This window comes from Plutella xylostella, chromosome 9 (genome assembly GCF_932276165.1).
Source record: "Plutella xylostella chromosome 9, ilPluXylo3.1, whole genome shotgun sequence".
Classification (NCBI taxonomy): domain Eukaryota; kingdom Metazoa; phylum Arthropoda; class Insecta; order Lepidoptera; family Plutellidae; genus Plutella; species Plutella xylostella.
The window spans coordinates 10,113,596-10,134,140 of NC_063989.1; the positions used below are offsets into that span (position 1 = coordinate 10,113,596).

Below are 20,545 nucleotides of genomic sequence, written 5' to 3' on the forward strand. Positions count from 1 at the left end.
TGGTGGTGGCCTCCGGAGATGCGGTGGTGGCTTCAGCAGGTGAAGACTTCTCCGGCAGCATCTCAACCCGAACTAAGCCCACACTACTCAGCACCAGCAGCTGGTTTTCGTATTCCAGAGTTCTCTGTTCTAGGGCAGACTTCAGTGTGGCCAGCCTAGACTGTAGCATGGCAATGTTGAACTCGCACTCCTGGTTGTTGTCTGCGAGCTTCTGGTTGTAGTCTGACATCTCTTGTTCATATTTATTCACCAGTAGTTGAAGTCTCACTCTATCCTTTGTCAATGGAAGGTGCGTCTTATGCTTTTTCAATGCTCGCTCAGACTTCCTGATATATTTCTTTATTTTAATATATTTTTTAAGCCTGTTTGCACCTGTGATATTGGTTGATTTTCTTGGAGTTGTGAGGTCTATTGTTGGCATAGGGGTGGGGTGTAGGGTGACTAATTCATCGTACAATGCCATTGTCTTATCTGTTTCCTCGCTTGCATGTGCTTCATTTATTTGCTGGATCTCTGCGTGTGCTTCAGCCAATTGCTGCTCTAGGCTATAGATCTTAGACAAGGCAGCTTCAGGTAAATCCTGACACTCTTTGTATGATCTAAGTACAATCTGTAGCTCATCACATTTGCCTTGCAAGTCTTGGTATTGGATGTCCATTTCAGCTATGTCATTCTTTAAGTCTGAGTTCTTTTTTAAAAGGGAATCAAATTCCTTTTCATTGTCCTCCCGCTCTGCCATCAGTTGGCTTGAGAGGTCACGAGATGCCTTGAGATCCTCCAAAGCTGTCCTCAGCTGGATCTCCAGGTCACGGCTCTGCACCTTCCGGGTCGTCATCCTCGACATGTCTGAAACCACCCGGGGTTACCCGTTAGTATGTTGATAGGTAGAATTGAGAGGATGTTTATCCAAGATATATACAAAATAACCCTCTTTAGGTATAACTTAATCAAACCAATCAAAACTTGATATATTGTAAGTCTATGTAAAAATGATCAAAAGGTAACTTATTTGTTAGTTATCATATACAATGTAGTCATGAACACAAACTATGGGTGGGGAGGGAGTAATATGCATAATATGTTACTTAAATGAATAGGTATTCAGTGGTATTATTGACTTAGAATTATGTAAACTTTAAGCCAAAAAAAAACAATCACTTGATCATTATTCAATGAAGTACTAATACAAATAGCAATTAAGTAGGTGGAGACTATGGTATAGTAATAATAGGGAATAAGGGATACAAAAGCTAATAGAAAGTTTGAAAATTAGAAATGAAAACAACAGAGTTTGAAAATGACAAAGTCTAAAAGTGGGTTAAGGAAGTGTGAAAAACATTTCACGTCTGCAGCAAACTAATGAATAATGATTAAATAATTTAGTGATTATGATTTTAAATGAGTAATACTAGTAAAAATATGTAATTTTAACAATACTCCCCTGATAGATATCCGTTGGCAAATTCGAACTTTGACAGGTGCCGCTGCTTCAAATATCCGAGTCCCGTAAGTGTTTTATTTCAGGGTTTGAAGGCTTGTCTTCATTTGCACAGCTGTATAACACTATATTCTTTAAGTTAACAGTAGTTTTAAACGTAATTAGACATTAAATTTAGTAATATTAAAATAAATTAAATCAGCTGGTTTTTTTGACACCCGGTTCGTAGGGTTGCCAGGGAAAAAAAAAAAAAAAAAAAAAAGACCAATCCCCTCTCGTGCAATGCACAAAATGTCTCGGTTTCGGCCATACAAAGGCGATCTGTAGGGAAACAGAGGACCTCTGCAGCCATTGTGGAGGTAAACACACATGGGAGAAATGTCAGGTGCGACTGGACAGACTCCCGCCCACGTGCAAAAACTGCTCAGCGTCAGCCAATGGGGAGAGGAACGACCTGTCGCACAACGCGTTCAGTAGTGAGTGTCCCGAAAGAACAAAATGGGATGCTATAGCACGGTCGCGAATCTCTTACTGCTAAAGGCTCCACACAGATGCATAAATCATCCCCCCAAAGTTCGGACCAATACAACAACAATTTAAAAATGATCCAGGCAAATCTTCACAGGTCCAAACTGGCAACCACGGAACTATACCAGGTGGCGAAGGCGACGAATGTTTCAATAGCCCTTGTTCAAGAACCTTACGTGGGTAAACATGGCTATATGAAACAACAACCAGGAACACGCCTTATCCAGTGTACCCTTAACCGACAAAAACCAGTAAAGGCAGCCATCATCGTCTTCGGTGACCAGCTGGAGGTAATCCACGACCCACAGTTGGTCACGGAAACCGAGGCAGCAGCCATGGTGATCGGGGGGGGGGCACAAAACTGGGCCTGGTATCAGTCTACTTTGAGGGGGATCAGGAAATAGATCCGTATATTCAGAGGACAAAGACATTCTGTGGCAAATTGAACACGCGGAACCTTATTGTAGCAGGCGACGTTAATGCATGGAGTCACTGGTGGGGTAGCGTCTCGGAAAATGACAGAGGAGCGGCATACAGCTCATTCCTAACAGAAATGGACCTCCATATTCTCAACACAGGAGACACACCAACCTTCGAAACCTACAGAAATGGAAAAATCTGCAAAAGCAGGGTAGATGTTACCGCCTGCAGTACGTCCCTTCTGGGTAAGATCGAGGAGTGGAAAGTCGACGCAAATCTCATAACTTCAGACCACAATGCTATCACTTTCGCAATGCGCACGGGAAAGGCACTAGAACATCTCAAGCCAATCACAACGCGTATCTATAACACCAGAAAGGCGAACTGGTCGAAATTTGCGTCAAAACTGAAACTGCTCCTAGTTGAGAAAAACATTACAATTTCCTCTGTTAAAGAGTGTGATAACCCAGAAGATCTTGAAAAGATGATCTCAGCGTATACTGAAGCCATCCATGCAGCCTGCGAAAAAACCATCCCAACCGCAGGAAAATGGAACGGGGAACTCAAGCCCCCATGGTGGTCAAAGTCGCTTGAAGATCTAAAAAAAGATGTTCTGAGGAAAAAAAGGAGAATAAGGAATGCTGCTGCTTCCAGAATGCCTCACGTCATAGAAGAGTATCAAAAAGCTAAAGTAGAGTACTCCGAGCAAGCCGAGAAAGCCCAAACACAAAGTTGGAAGGAGTTCTGTACGACTCAGGAAAAAGAAAGCATGTGGGACAAAATCTACAGGGTCATAAAGAAAACCTCCGGCAAGCAGGAAGACATGCTTCTAAGAGACCCTGCGGGCAACACGTTATCCCCCCAAGAGTCGGCGGAACTCCTAGCCAAGACATTCTACCCAGATGACTCCGTAAGCACCGACCAACTATTCCATGCGGAACTGAGAGAAAAAACAAAGAACATACCTCAGGATCTTAAAGATGACGATCCACCATTTACTGCCGCAGAAATAGACCTCGTGCTACAAGCAATGAACGCAAAAAAAGCCCCCGGATCCGATGGCTTCACTGCCGATATCTGTGGCGCAGCCATTCAGTGCGATAGGGAGGTGTTCATGGCGATAGCCAATAAGTGCTTATCGTTTAAACATTTCCCATCCCAATGGAAAACGGCCCACGTGGTTATCTTGCGGAAAGCTGGCAAAGAGGACTATACACACCCAAAATCCTACAGACCAATAGGGTTACTCTCAGTTCTCGGAAAAATTGTTGAAAAACTAATGGTCAGTCGCCTCCAGTGGCATATCTTCCCGACGCTTAACATAAAACAGTACGGCTTCATGCCTCAGAGAGGAACCGAGGACGCCCTCTATGACCTCGTAGAACACCTAAGAGAGGGAATAAACAGTAAAAACATCGTCATTCTCATCTCCCTGGACATAGAGGGTGCTTTCGACAACGCATGGTGGCCCGCTTTAAAACATCAACTGACAAAGAAAAGGTGCCCACGAAATCTGTACGAGATGGTATGCTCTTATCTCAGTGACCGAAAAATCAAGGTCAATTTACGCTCGTGCAGCATGTGAGAAGGGAACCACTAAAGGATGTGTCCAAGGCTCCATAGGAGGACCGACGTTCTGGAACATCATACTCGACTCACTGCTACACAAACTAGAGGCTGAGGGAGTGTATTGCCAAGCTTTCGCAGATGATGTGGCCCTTGTCTTCACAGGTCAAGCAGTAAACACCCTAGAGGAGTCAGCGAACAAAGTACTAAATGGAATAGTGGAATGGGGAACTCGGAACAAACTCAACTTCGCACCGCATAAGACCAACGCGATGCTACTAACAAAGAAGATGAAGTACGATCTACCCCAACTATCCATGGCTGGCACAAAAATTAATCTCGTAGAGGAAATAAAACTGCTGGGCCTCATCATAGACCGCAGGTTAACTTTTAAAGCTCATATTACCGCTCAGTGTAAAAAGGCAGCGGATATTTACAAACAGCTAGCGCGAGCGGCGAAAGTAACCTGGGGACTTAACGGTGAAATTGTGAGGACAATATACATCGCAGTAGTGGAGCCCATCATGACATACGCCGCAAGCGTCTGGTCGGAAGCCGTTGAACTGGAAATGAACAAAAAACAACTGTTCTCGCTGCAAAGAGGTTTCGCGCAGAAAATATGCAAAGCCTACCGAACAGTGTCGCTCACATCTGCACTGGCACTATCGGGATTGCTGCCTCTCGATCTCAGAATACAGGAGGCAGCAAATCTGTACAAATCCAAAAAACTTTTGTCAACCGACTACCTCCCGCCAGGCAAAGAGCTCGAACGGAAAGTAGGGTACCTGGACTTACCACATCCGTCCACACTTACCTCTACCAACTACGAGTTCTTTGAAAACACCAACCCGTTGCATACCGGTTCCCAAATCTTCACGGATGGAAGCAAGATAGAGGGAAAAGTCGGCGCCGCCCTAAGTTGGTGGGAGGATGGAAAAGAAAAACTGTCCGAGACTTTTGGTCTCCACCCGTCGTGCACGGTCTTCCAATCGGAACTTTATGCCCTTCACAGGGCAACAAGACTGGTGAGCTCTAGTACGGATAACAAAGTGAACATCTTGAGCGACTCGAGATCATCACTCGATCTGCTCCGAAATCCGAAACTGAGCCACCCCCTGGCAAGAAGCATAAAGGAAAACATTGCGAGGGTCGTGTGCGAGGGCAGGGAGATAAAAATGTTCTGGCTGAGGGCACACATTGGAACTGCCGGGAACGAAAGAGCCAATGAGCTCGCCAAAACGGCAGCTCTACAAAGCACCTCCCACGACTATGACAAAGTCCCCCTGTCCTATGTCAGGAAAAAGATCAGAGAGGAATCGGTCCGGAAATGGCAAGACCGATATGCGACATCCAGTACAGGAGCAGTCACGCGTAAATTCTTACCGGATGTCAACCAAGCTTACCGGATTACGCGAAGTGCCAAACTGACCCCTGCTCACGTACAAATGCTGACTGGACATGGGGGGATGGGAGAGTATTTGTACAGATTTAAACTCAAAGAAAGCCCAGAATGTGAATGCGACCCCAACATCATTGAATCGGTCTGGCATGTAATTCTCGACTGCCCCCGTTTCCTTGCTGCAAGACAAGATCTGGAGACATTGATAGACAGGAATTTGGTGGAGTCAGAATTAAAAGATATTCTGGCAGACACCAAGCATAGACCTCATTTTCTATCTTATTCAGATCGTGTCTTCAGAGTAGCAGCCAGGAGAAACAGCACCATACCCCGCCCCGACCCGCAATTATTATTAAATACTTTATTGCACAATAATAAAATTATGTACATAGGCGAACTTAATGCTAACAGCATTCTCTTCCAGCTAACCTTGGGTGTTGTGGAGAAAGTTATAGGTAGTGCGAAAGACTGAGAGGAAAGATAATTTTGTAAAAATACCTACAAACACTAGAATACACTTACTTGTATATAATACATGTATAATAAATATATACCTATAAGTTACATACATATACAATACATAAACCTAATACATACTATACTTAACTAAAATAATATTTTATATATATATAATAATATCATCGTCACACTTACATACTACTTACAACAAAACATGTGTATTATATCAGTTAAGCTGATTGTTCTGTTTCTGGAGGTAGTGCAGACGAACCTTAGACTTAAAAGTTTCAATGGACTGCGATTGCCTTATATGCAATGGTAACTGGTTCCACAAGCGAACCGCTGACACGGTGAAAGAATCCGAATACCCTGCCGCATTATGCTCTGGGGTTCGAAAGATCAAATTTCTACTTGACCGTTGAGGACGGTCAGTAGAGTCGAAGAATGAGAAGCGTTCTGTTAAGTAAGAAGGGGCATTAGGATCATACACTATACCATAGACTAGGGAAACAATATGAGCATTCCTTCGATGACGGATATTGAGCCACTTGAGTTGATTCCGAAATGTGGAGACGTGATCATACTTACGCAGGCCAAAAATATAGCGAATGCATAAGTTGAGTAGACGGTCGAGTTTATCAAGTAGCTCTTCGGTGAGATCAGGGTAGCACACATCTGCGTAGTCAATAATAGGGAGCAACAAGGAGTTGACTAGCGTAACTTTGGTCGAGTACGGCAAGAAATTCTGCAGTCGTTTTAGTCCATGCATCGAAGCATAGATCTTGCGACTAACTTCTGAAACTTGCAATTCCCATGACAGGTTATTCTGAATGTGAAGACCCAGGTTTTTAACATTGTTACAGTAACTCAAGGAAACTCCATCAAATGTTACTGGTGGTAGTGGGCCGTTTCGCAATCTAGCCAAGTGATACCTGCTGCCAACAAACATAACTTGGGTTTTAGTGGGATTAACTAGGAGACCGTAAGCTGCTGTCCATGTTTTGACAGCCTCGAGATCAGCAGTCATCCTGTCAATAGCCTCTAAAACTTCACCGGGACCACAGGAAACGTAAAGCTGAAGATCGTCAGCGTACAGGTGGTAGGAGGTGGACTTAAGGACAGTGACAAGGGTATTGATAAATACTGAAAAAAGGATAGGGGAAAGGACACCACCTTGGGGCACGCCGGCTGTGACATCACACCAGTCTGATTCAATATCATCGGCCCGGATGCGTTGTCGGCGACCACTCAGATAAGAAGAAAACCACTCGGCTACAGAGCCAGATATATTAAGAGAGCGGAGTATGGACAGGAGGATATCATGATCCACACAGTTGAAAGCGTTGCTGAAATCAAGAAGTGTTAGGAGAGTTAATTGGCTATCGTCCACAGCCTTGCGAAGGTCATCAGTAATTTTTATTAGAGCAGAGCAAGTACTGTGGGATGGACGAAATCCCGATTGAAGGGGGTTTAAGAGATTGTTAGAAGAGAGAAAGCACGAGAACTGTCGCAAGACTACACGTTCCAGTACCTTAGAAAGAAACGGGAGAATTGATATAGGCCGGTAGTGTTTAAATTCCACAGGCACAGATATTTTTGGGACAGGGACCATGAAGGCTAATTTCCAGAGGAGGGGAAACGTGCCTGAGGATAAAGAAAAATTTATGATGGAAGTAATAGAAGAGAGGATAGAAGAGAGAATCGGAAGCAGCATGTCACGACCAATGCCGTCACTGCCAACTGCTTTGCTAGGGATAGAGAGGATAATCTTTTTAATATCTGACTCAGTAACCGGTGTGAAATAGGAAGGAGTAGATGCTACGATTGGCAAGGCTTGAATGTTGGTGATAGTGAGTGCTTTAGTGAGAGGATCCAGGATATGGGGAGGAGATGAGAAGTGTTGGTTGAGCCCGTCCTTGTCAACAGACAGTGGCAGGTCCTTCCTACACCTTCCAAATCCCAGAGAGTGAAGAAACCGCCAAAGGTTTTTGGCTGAACAGTTTTCAACAGACGAGTGGATGTGGCGGCGCTTTGCATTACGGATCATCTGATTGCAGCGATTTCGCGCGAATTTGAAATTGTTCCAGTTGGCCTCCGATGGATCCTTCTTATGTTTGCGGCGCAGTGCGTCACGGTATGCCTGCTGTTTGCGTATCGCAGCTGTCAGCCAAGGGGCTGGGGGCCGCTTCATGCGGACTGGATGGAGAGGCGCATGACGATCAAGAAGGTCGGTGACGAGGCTATTAAAGCACTCGACCTTATCATCGATATTGTCGATACGCTCTATTTGTGTCCAGTCGGTGCTAGCAGCATCGATAGCCAGTTTTTCATGGTCCATACTCGCAAAGTTACGCTGAAATATTATTTTAGGTTTCATTTTGGGAATTCTTAACTTGTACGAAGCAAATATAAGATCGTGATGGGAGAATCCAGAGGCAGTAAACTGCCCATGGGTTACAATCCGTTATCATCAAATAATCAATCAATACCAGTATATCAAGCCTCAGTCACAACCATCACAGCACCACCACAAGCAACTCCTAAAGAAACAGCAACACATCAGCTGTTGGATTGTGGAGAAAAAGGAGAAGCTAGACTAAGACTCCGAAGCGTGGCTCTGTTCATGGACGGAAGCAGTGAAAGACTCGGCATCAGCTTCTGTATCTCAGGGGCGCGAAAGAGCGTGGCCATATCACCCGGCCTAGCCTCTCTCCTAAATGGGAGCACATCGAAGGCTACCATGAAGCGTAAAGCCTACGACGCATTGCCAGTAACCCTAGTGGGAAATCAGCCCTGCAGACTAGTGCGATGGCGTAACAAGACCATCGCACTATTCGAGTGGGCCGACGACACCCCGTTCGTTCAGGCATGCTCATGGCTCAGTAAGCTTGGAGAGATAGCGCTAGACAGTAACGTCCCCAGGATAATAAGCGTAGACGCAATGGTGATCGAGTATAGGAAAGGCGAAATTGTTGACCAGCTGGGTTGCCTAAAAGCCTCAAAACATCATGAAATAGTGGTGTACGAGGACAGAGGCGAAGATCTGAAGATCTAAGCTTTCTCAAAGGTCATATACTTGCGAGGGGCATTGACAACTGCCACCAACAAGCCGAATACTTGGTCACCGGATCTGAACGCCTACAGGAGAGGATGACCGCTGGGGCTGTCGCCGCTTCAGAACAACGGAACATGGAAAGGAGGATGCACAATTTAACATCGCAAGGGCGTGTCCAAGGGTTCCTCCAGGCTTTTAAAGCAGCTGCCTCAAGCCTTATAGGAAAACCACAGAGGACACCCGAGAGGCGCCAAATCTCCAGAGAACCTAAAACTGGAAAAAGGCTTGCCCAGAGGAAAATTACTCGAGCGGATATGGGCCAGGTGGTCCCACCGAAGCTGAAAACAGCTACCACCTCAAACGACCATCTAGAGAATGCCGCCATCGAATTTATGGCAATTACAACCGCCACAAAGCAGGTAAATCTCTTGTCCTGCAAAACGATCATGCAGACCTACAGGCAAGAGAACGAAAGCCGGCTAAAAGTTTTACTCGAGGAGGCCGAAGCCTGCATATACGATAACAGTAGTTGCCAAGTCCTCAGAGGCAAAATGACTGGAGCGTATATGGCGGCTTATAGCGAGGAATGCGGATTCGTGCCCTGGGAACGCAACATCCCGAAACTCACTCTCCCACACAACAACCAAATGGTGGTCGTAGCTCAGTGTACCAGGATTATGCTAGAGGACAAAATCCTAGCAAAAGCGGAAACCATTAACGCTACCTGGAATAGCTGGACGATGCCCACCATCGCTTGGGTGAACGGGGTACCTGGATGTGGGAAGACAACCTGGGTGGTAAATAACTTCGATGTGAGCAAAGACACCATTATCACCACGACAACTGAGGCGGCCGTCGATATACGAAACAGGCTAGCGCATAGGATCCGGGACATGGTTAGAACTAGGGTACGTACGATGGCATCAGTCCTAGTAAACGGCTTTAGAGAACATGTCGGATGCCAACGCCTGATAATTGACGAGGCCCTGATGATGTCCCGTGCCAGTGATATTGCTCTAATCGGAGACATCAACCAGCTACCGTACATAGACAGAGAGAACCTATTCGAACTAAGGTACAGTCGCCCAACACTGGTAGCAAACATCACCCAGGAGCTGTTGTGCTCATACAGAAACCCCATGGACGTTGCATACGCCCTAAGAGAAGTATACTCAGGCATATACGCAGCCACAACGCGTATCCAATCCCTGCAGCTGAAAAGGTTTACAGACGCAGCAATTCCAAAATCCCAAACCAACACTCTATTCCTGACGCATACACAGGAAGAAAAAGAGACCCTGACCAGCCAAGGGTTTGGAGAAGGAACGGGATCACGCGTCTTAACCATACACGAAGCACAGGGATTGACGTACGAATCCGTCATTATCATAAAAACAAAAGATAAAATAAAGTTGCACGATAGCATACCTCACGCAGTAGTGGCGCTGTCGAGGCACACCTCCGCCTGCACCTACTATGCGGATGACACCGAGGACGCTATCGGCAACCTCGCTAAAACGGCAATAACAGCACCGAAGAAACGGATCCTCGAGTACAACCTACAGATGGCAATAAAAAATCGGGACAAAGAGGTCGTTGCCCAGCAATCAAGGCTTTTGGCAACGCAAAATGGAGCGGAATAGGAGAATTTTGATTTTAATTTTATATTGACGGCCAAACCGTATTGCATGTATTTTATAGTTTTGTTATGTATAGTATATAGCATGTATTGTATAGTTTTGATATGTAGGTATTGTATAGTATATCATGAATTAATATTATCTGTATAAGAACTAACCAATAAAATTAAGATAGTTTTAAGAACACTGTCACACATTAACACCAAGCAAAACAACAGCGATGACAAAAGGAGTGTGTGGCCACTGACAGGCGTCTGTTAAGTTCTCTGAAGACAGCTGACACTGGCCCTACCCTTCAAATGTTTGTTGCCATTATAATTGTAAGTGTGACTGTGTGAAACAAAGAAAAAAAAAAAAAAAAAAAAAAAACAAGAAATGCACAACTGGGGGTTTTTAGTCGGTTAAAGGCCGACACTACCTGGGTCCCCTTCCCAGGTGTCTGTGTAGATTTTCCTCCAGGAGTGCAAAAAAAAATAAAAAAATTATTAATAATATATAGGTATATATATATAAAAGATAAAATATATATATTATAAGCTTCCACATTGAGTAGTGAGTAGTTAAAAGATGAAGACAAAAAACAACCAAACTCTCACAATATATTGATCTCTCAAAAAGGCACGGACATAAAGTCTGTGGAGTGATAATAAAATCTTAAAAAAAAATAAAAAAAAAATATGTATTTAAGAAATAAGTCTTATTTAATTGAATGCTTACATTAAACCAAATCCGGTGGTAGTTGCATGGGAAGCCAAAGATCAAAGTTGCTCAGGAATTTGTCTAACTTGAGCAGACTATTAAACTAGGCAGAAGACAAGCATACTATAAGTTGACCTGCATACGGTAAACTTCGTCACACATTCACCTTGAGGCCGTTTTTAAAGTCTGAACTCAAAGGTCTTCAATCAGTGCACCCTGTCAGTGCTGACGTCTGGTTCAGAAACGGCTGTGACTGTTGGACTCCCCAACGGATTAAAGTCGCTTATCGAGCAATAAAAACAGCTATGCTCGGCGTTTCTCTGACGAACTACATCAGAAATAAGGTAATTCGTAAGAGATCTTAACCAAGCTTTTAAAATCTACCTCAAGCTGAAATGCCAGTGGGCCAAACATTTAAAGCAAACATCAGACTTCAGAACTGCTATGGGCGTGCTCGCAATGTTGCTGTTGTTGCTCTGGAAGATTCGGAGAACTTGGACAGAGTCACTATTTCTTCGACGGGTTTATACGTAAGTAGGGTCAACCAAATCATCGTCAAATTCTTTGTCTGGAGTCTTAGGTTCCTTAGCTGCAATACCCTTCAGGTTCCAAGCTTTTTGTTCGGAGGGATTGCCGTCAAAACTAGTTTAGCAGCACGTTTATGTAGCTTCATGATCTTACTACAACTCAAATATTCCATGAATAATTACATTAAAAACCGTACAAACCGTATTATTTCTCTTATGACATAGATAGAAAAATTATTGATTTAACTGGACAAACAGTATTATCTTGACGAATCCTATAGCTAAACCGTCACATAAAAACATACAACATTCAAATTAGTAAAAATTCAATAATAAAACAGGCAAGATATTATTATCTAGAAATTAATAATACAATAAAATTTCTACGTGCGAAACAAGCAAAATAGTATTATTTACATTATAATACGTTTTGATTCATCACATTTTGCGTATTTCGTAACTACACTTGTCTTAACTTAAGATAAAACGACCGGAGCCCGCGCTTCAGACATGGTCAGCGTATTAAACTAAAATATGACTGTTTGTCCATCGACAATGCGTGTGCCTCACAACAGGCAAGATAGTCGTATAGTGCCATATCTCGGCCCAGAAATGAGCTACAGATATGACTGTTTTACCAGATTGTAGAGAATGATCTGTAGAATGCAAAAATGTAATTAAAAAAATTGCGATTTTGCAAGATATGACGGTTCGGATTGTCATGTGCGATTTGTTTACATACTAAAACGACAGCTTCAATTCATAGAATATCCGGATTCCGGATTTAATCACAGATTTGGTCATGGTTTATTGTTATAAGCAGTTGCCTAGCAACTAATGTCAAAAAAATGCAATAGTGATGTACCAGTAAGTACATATTACCTATGTATTTATAGACAAAAAAGGTCATAGTGCATAGGTCAAAGGATCTCATAATTTATTTTATTTTGCAAAATATTTCTTTCATATAGTTACAAAGCGTCTGTAGTCGAGCAGGCTTCAGTGATCGTAATTAATCTCTGAGGTTAAGCAACAACTGGCACGGTTATAGTAATAGTAATATGTTTATTGCAACTATGTAAGTTTTACACTGATCTTAAAATTATGTACGGTGGCCTGCGCCTAAAAGTATACAGGCGGAGTTTTTAAAATAGCGATCCCTGATGATGAAGGGACCAGCTACATCTGTTATAAATCCGGGGATGTGTTGTGTGTGATGTGTGTAGCAGTGGTGATTATGTGGATGTGCTTGAGCTGCATGTGAGCTTGAGATCGCTATTTTAAAAACTCCGCCTGTATACTTTTAGGCGCAGGCCACCGTACATAATGGTTCTTAACATAGTGCCCTGTAGGGCATAGCAAGTTTAATCTTAATCTAGGTAATATTATCCTAAGTAAGTAATAGAAAGTAACAAATTTGTATGTATTGGCTTACATAATAAAGATATAAAATCTACATTAAATTTTAACATTCATAATAAACTATAATATTTAACATAGAGTAGTTAATAATACATATAAATATTTGGTTCATAATAACAAAGGTGTTTATAAACACGGTTAGCCATTGGATGGGTGACCGATTTCAAGTGGTTCTTTTCTGGTCGCTTCCGTGCTACGGACGGCACGTTAAGCCGTGAGTCCCAGTTGCTTCTACGGCAGCAGTCGTTAAGCCTAGTCAGAGGCCTTTGGGCGGCTTGAAAACATCTGACAGTCGGATTGCCCACTTACCCGACAACTCTCTCAGCACAAGCTTGCTTGTGTTGGGTTCCACCAACCCGTACTAGGCCAGCGTGGTGAACTAGGCCTAAAAAAGTGGGGACGAAATGGGTCGTGATGATAGTAAGTATAATATAATTAATACATAGTTATATAAATAAATGCTTCGTTTAATTCATAATTTATAATTAGTATTTCCAACCCATGTTTTCGAATTCATCGATAACACTTATCGATAATTGTTACATCCATGGCAAGAAAGAATGACGACACTGTGTCCATAATTCAATGTCTCTTCACATAACATTTATTGCTGGGAATTAAAACTCATAATGACATGTCAAATGGGACATAATCATGGTAAACGGTAAAATTTCCCCCCGCAAAAATTGGCAGACTTTTTTGTATCAAGAAAGATCGCTATGACGCTTCCCGAGTGTACACCTATACACCCGAGTCCGCGTTGTTCTATGTGGTAGATTATGACTTTTGACAAGTAATTCTAATATTCTACGTCGAAAAAATAAACGATTTCATTTCATTTCATATCATTATGGAAACAAAACACGAAAACGGTGTTCGCAGATATTTGATTGTTCATCAGTGCAGCGATCACAGGATTCGATACTATTTTCGAATCAACACAAACATAATGTGAAAAACAAATGTCACTTTTATAACTGACAAATTTGCCTTACATTTTGACAGTGACAGTTAACGATACTGTTCTTTTTCCATATATTTGTGTAGTTTCGAAAATGGTATCGAATCCTGTGATCGCTGCACAGATATTTGGCAGAACTTACGGTACAATCTGCAGTGACGCATTCAGACGCTATCAGCTTCCAAGGTCATTGGTCCTTCTGGATGGAGGGCGTACTACGCGACGCCTGCCCCTTCATAATCCTCCTCTAGAGAACTCGTACCCCACTAATTCCTCTCATATTCCACTTATGTCCAGTAGACGGTGACTGTTCAGTTGATAATGTGTTGTTATGTTTGCAGGCGACAGTGCTACTTTCAAAACGAGCGATTTTTGAGGTACTTCCACATTTACACACAAAACAACTGCATGCTGGAGTGTCGCGCCAACTACACCTTCCACCGCTGCCAGTGTGTGCCGTTCTACCTGCCGTGTACGTTACGCCTAAATACACTCACGGGCAATGAAAAAGTTCCACTTACAAAATGTCCTCACGGTTCACAGGTCCACACCAAAGGAACCATTTTTTTTAAATTACAATTTATAATTTGATTTACGTTTTCAGTTGTCAATATTCTGATGCGCTGTTAAATGTTCGTCAAGATTGCAGATAGCGTTATTATATCGACGGTGGAAAGGCAGAATGTTTGAAGCGCCATGACTTAAAATGTTCACCAGAGCGATTTAAAGTTTGAAATTTTCGAAAAAAAATCATATCTCTGTAATTATTCTAGCTATGGCTTTGAAAATTAAAATACGTAAAATTGAATAAGTTTTCTATGTGATTCTGTATATAAAATGAATGTACATATTCTATTTACTGTAATAAGGGACATAAGACATAGGCATCTGAAATCTCAGTCAGGTAAAATTGGCTTAAATGACATTAACATTGTAATAAAATACAAGTAAAAACAATTTAAAGACCAAGGAGATTTAACCATCACACCAGCATAATGTTTTATAATAATTTATGTTAAGTACTTTAAACATTCCATAAGAATAAATTAACCGCCAAACTAAGGCAATTTATATCTAAGATGAATGACTTAAAGAATAAATGAACTTATAATTAGACCTCAGAACTCGAGAACGGTTAAACCGATTTTAGTCTAGAAACATTTGTGGAAGACCAGGGAAGGTATAAAAGGTAAGAAGGGTGAGCTAGATTGAAAACAAAAATTTCATAATATCTGGAGGCACGGCAGTCGTCCCCCACTAAGTCGAGCAAAGAAGCGGCACGGCTGTACCATCCTTTTCTCGAAGCATTATATTATTATAAACTTTATTAACATATTGTTCACCGCGAAATCACTTTGAGATTGAGATCCAAGTGATCAGTTTTACTTATTCATCAGTCTCTATGCCACCATTCTGTCACCGCCTTTGTCAACCTTCCGTCCTGCCTTCGAGCCAAGTGTCCTGCTGACTCCCATTTCAGTTCAGTGACCTGCATACCGACGTCGAAGACTTTTGTCTTTTGGCAAATTACCACGCTGGGAATACGGTCTGTAAGCAAAATGCTTTTAACATGGATCGCTCCATAGTTCTCTGTGCAACTCTGATTCGGTGCACAGTTTCCTAGGTCAGCGTCCATGTATCGGCACCTATGTTAGTGTGGGCAAGACACATTAGCAATTATCAATTCATAAGCAGCGTCGCTCACTTTAAACTATCTGTCAGATTCATACACGATACGCTAGATTTGATAAGCAAGCGACGATGCTTTAGGATTGTTAATGGCTAATGTTTAGTGGTGGTAACCCCAAAGGACTATCACAATGTGAGTTAGGTCTCACCCGACAGCCGGACCGAGAACCAAATCGACCGACGATTAGTCCAAAATGGAGACACTTCTGGATGTTAGGAATAAGAGGGTTGCTGATGTCAATAGTGATCACCACTAAGTCGATAGAAAAATCTGCTTGAAGATGGGAGTTTAGGAGCAGGCCACAAGATCTGCCAAAGGTGTCGTGTAAATAAGCTGCAAGACCCACAAGTTAGAAGATAACTTAGTAACCAGATCGACAACAAATATGATCTACTAAGTCTGGACGAGGTCTCATTCAAAGATCAAAGGTCTGGCATCAAAGACGTGTTTTTAAAAATTTGCGAAGAAATAATAAGGTACAAGGAACACTTAAAGAATAAATGGTATGTCTAAAGAAACATGGGATATGATCAACCATCAAGTAAGAATTAACGTTTATAAAAGGACAAACGCTGCTAGGGGTGACTCTATGTCCAGAAATGAGACCACAACCATCGGCTGCCATAGGAAACATGAAGGATCTATACAAAGCATCTTGAAGAACATTGCAACAAAACCCAGGATATCTGCTTGTTACTAAGGAAGATTGACTTTTAAGATGGTATGGCCACATTGCCGAAGTTTTTAATGATCCTAACCACCACCTGAGGAGTTGGATGCAGATGCAAATATACCAGGAGCATCTTGTATCTTGATGCATAATCGTAATCAATATGATTAATAAAATCGGCAGGTCGCTAAGGCTAGTCAGAGGCCTTCGGGCGGCTTGAAAACGTGCACAAGATTGCTTGTGTTGGGGCCCACCAACCCGCGCTAGGCCAGCGTAGTAGACTAGGCCTAAACCATTCCTTCATTGGAAGGAGACCCGTGCCCCAGCAGTGGGGACGTAATGGGTCGTGATGATGATTAATGATGAGATTTATGACTATCCTGCACCTTGACAGAAATTTAAATATCCAACCCTCAAATAAGACGAATTGATACGGACCATACGATCGCTGAAGAATGGCAAAGTACCAGGGAACGATGGATTTCCTACGGAGGCATAAAAAGCGGGATAGATGCAATATACCATATATTGCAGTCTTCAGGGATGGAGGATGATGAAGTGAAGTTAGAGTAAAAGTTAATTTAATTCATCTCCAACTTTTTCCTATAAGAATTGCTTTTCGTTAAAATACTTTATTTTGAAAATTATGGGATACAAACAGGTCGTGGTACTCGTGGTCACTCACTTAAAACGTGGTCTTCTATTTCGTATAATTACCTAACAATTATCAAAATCGGTTAAGTTGATCCAGAGTTTTGCGCTTGGGAACACATTTTCGGTAAGATTTTTATATAGATAAGAAATCCTGTTTCTGACTAGATTTCGATATAGGTAAATTATTTAAGAATAAGTTTATTTTTGATATATAATTTTTATTTTGTATAAAAAGTAATGTCACGTTAATACATTAAAAATATTTTACATTAAGAACCATATCGTCATAGAATTTTTTTTTTATAAAAAAATAAATATGTTGTTGGATCCTTTTAGAGAAACGTTAAAATTCCCTACTTGCATAGAAACAGCAATTTAGGAGAAAGGATCCAAGTGCATATTTTTATTAATAACTCAATAAATATTAATTATAGCAACACTATTATTTAGAACCGTAATATATAATAATAATTTAATGCAGTTATCTGGTGATATAATAAAAAAATATTTATAGTTTTATACTGGCGAACGAATCTGAGTTAGTACCTACGTAATTACGCTGCGCACGCGGCGCCAACTGTCGCATAGACGCACGTCCTCCCGAATGAACGTCCCGGCGGGGTACTGAAGCGACACCTTTCCAACCTGTCCTATTTATATATCGGCGTTTTCACGCAATATCCTTCAGGATATAATAATAATATAACAGCTTAAACAGCATAAACCGCTTCATTCCGATTCTTTTGAATTGTTTTATATCACTTATATCAATTATTTACAAATCGCAAAAAACCGCTTAAGTGTCAATTGTACCATTAAACAGATTTTGGTAAAGTTGTATTAACCGCCGAACGCCGCGAGTAAGACTGACCGGTAAAATGGTTTAAGTGCCAGTGAGGCTTAAATTACAGTTACGTAAAATATATTAAGTGCTTTTATGTTATATTTGACAAGAAGGCATTTAGTTTTATATCCATTATGTTTTATTTCGCAATCAGGTAGGTCGCTTAAGTAACTAATTATACAAATTCACATTCATTCAAAATGAATTAGGTCACAGTGTTTTACTGTTTTAGTAAGGGTAAAATGTTTTATATAACTTTATTATTGATCATGTATGTTTGAACATACAAATGACTAAAAAGTGTCTCTTAATACAAGAAAAAAGTATTAAGATATCCAAAATCACCGATGTCTTAAGCGCCAAAAACGTGCTCAGATTGAAACGAGACCCGCACCATTCGAAAGAGAAAAATCAGGCGATTCCAACGGTGTATATAACTCATATTCGCCAAAAGTGGCGGATAAAACATTCTGCCTTTCCACCGTCGATATAGCTAGTATTTTCCGTTTAGCAGTAATTTTGGTCCTATTGTCACTGGAACTTTCTCCTTGCTCGTGAGTGTACATTCGTTGAGTACTACTTTTTACTTCGAACCATACCTCTAAGTAGGAGGTGTTAAGAAATATCCCTTACTTGATTATTCTTATCACGAAATGCTTCCAATAAATAGAAAAACAGCGCATATTTTAACATACTGTTTTGTAATTTATTTATAGATAAAAACAGCGACAGCATATGTACTGCGTCAGATTTATTTTGCATCACCGAAGCAATTAGTAAGTTTTAAAACACTTCATATTACATATTATAATGTCAGATCATTATAATCGAACCTACTACGATCGAACGAATCATCCTTTAACCCTCATTAATACTGATACCTAAGCGATATCGTCACCTCGCGCTGTACCGATATCGAATCAGAATCATCAATTTCCCTTACTGACTCAGCATCGCTACAGCACAAGACAGCGATATCACTGAGGTCTTTGAGCCTTAGCTCCCAAGTCCATGATTCCCAGAGCACCTGGGAGAGAGAGAGATGCGAGCTAGCCTCGGCCTCGAGAGCGAGGCGTGCCGCTGCCTGCCCGCCTGCAACAGCGTCACCTACGAGGCGGAAATACTCAAGACTGAGTACAACATCAAGAACTCCTTAAAAAACTATGCCAGGCTACACAATGAGTCATTCGGCAATGAATATGATAAGTGAGTTTATGAAACATACCTTAAGATTAAGAGAAAATTTAATCGAAATTACCAAATAATGTCCATACTGCTATACATACCCTGATATATATAATGGTTGGTTCACTTGCAAGAAACCTCTGAGGTGCGAGGGCTAAATGTGCTTCTAATAATCAGGAGTTTTTTTTTTATGTGTTGAAAGAAGTTAATACTAAATAGCAGTTAGATTCTGAGGGAAAACATCGTGACAATACTTACACATCTAGACGTGTGCACCTACCAACCCACAGTCGAAATGGTCTAGGGGTTTTAACCAGTTTAGATCATACGAGGATATATGCGCAGAATAGTTAGAGTCTGGCTACTGACAGCGTGTACTGAAGAAAGCACAGATAATTCAAAAAAATCATATGTTGTATCACTGTCTATTGAATTTGAATATCTTTCCTATCCCCTACAGCGATGAGTTCTCAGTCTTTGAGGTGTACTACAAGCAGGAGCGGTTCCCGTCGATCCGGCGCTCGGAGCTGTTCGGCGTGACGGACGTGGTGGCCAACTGCGGCGGGCTGCTCGGCCTCTTCCTCGGCTTCTCCTTCCTCAGCATCGTGGAGATCGTTTACTTCACCACTTTGAGGTGAGCTTTTTGTCGTTTTGGTAAAAATGCCCGTTTTTAGCATTTCTATAAAATACAGTTTCTTTTCGTTTTACCTAATTAGGTACTATTTTGATATCATGTCGAGCATGTTCGCGGAGGCGGGGGTGCCCGACTTTTTCGCCGTCCTCAGGTCACGTATCGCTTCTTTCTGGTCGGGGCTGAGCGGCTCCGGATGATGTCTTCCAAGCCGATACGGCTACGGCGACTGCTAATGAAGATTTAGGCTTCGTTGGTGTGCCCGGATGTGGCTTATGTAGCCAATCTTGGCGGTAAATGTTCGACCGCACATTTCACATTTCAGTGAACCATTTTCGTAATTGTATACGATTGCCGCAGGTGGTCTGGCTTTTAGTTCCTCTCTTCTTGTGTCCAGGTCTGTTCGCCGCTGCTCCTCAAAAGTGAAGACATTTCCTTGCACAAGATGTCTCCATTTTGGGCGTTCAGCTGCAGTCTCCTCCCAGCTGTTCGGGTCTATGCCGCATCTCTTCATGTGCCTTTTCATTACGTCCTTGTATCGAAGGAACTGGCCACCTCGCTTGCGCGTGCCTTCACGGAGCTCCGAATAGAATACGCGTTTCGCGAGCCTGTCATCGGACATGCGGGAGACATGACCACACCAGCGCAGTTGTCGTCTCATAAGATACGCTTCGATGCCACCGACCTTAGCCCGACGCAACACCTCTGTATTTCGAATACGGTCTGACCATTTTATATTTAAAATCTCTCGGAGACA

The 20,545-nt window shown here is 42.0% G+C and overlaps 1 protein-coding gene across 1 annotated transcript in view; it reads left to right on the plus strand.

Annotated features, from left to right (window-relative positions):
- The window catches only part of LOC105390810 (pickpocket protein 28-like), a 65,452-nt gene that overhangs the window by 39,678 nt on the left and 5,229 nt on the right, over positions 1-20,545 (plus strand). Inside the window, exons 6-9 of the mRNA XM_048623113.1 lie at positions 14,456-14,586; positions 18,689-18,748; positions 18,995-19,178; positions 19,618-19,791. Coding sequence (XP_048479070.1) covers positions 14,456-14,586; positions 18,689-18,748; positions 18,995-19,178; positions 19,618-19,791 — 549 coding nt within the window. The remainder of the gene's footprint in view (positions 1-14,455; positions 14,587-18,688; positions 18,749-18,994; positions 19,179-19,617; positions 19,792-20,545) is intronic.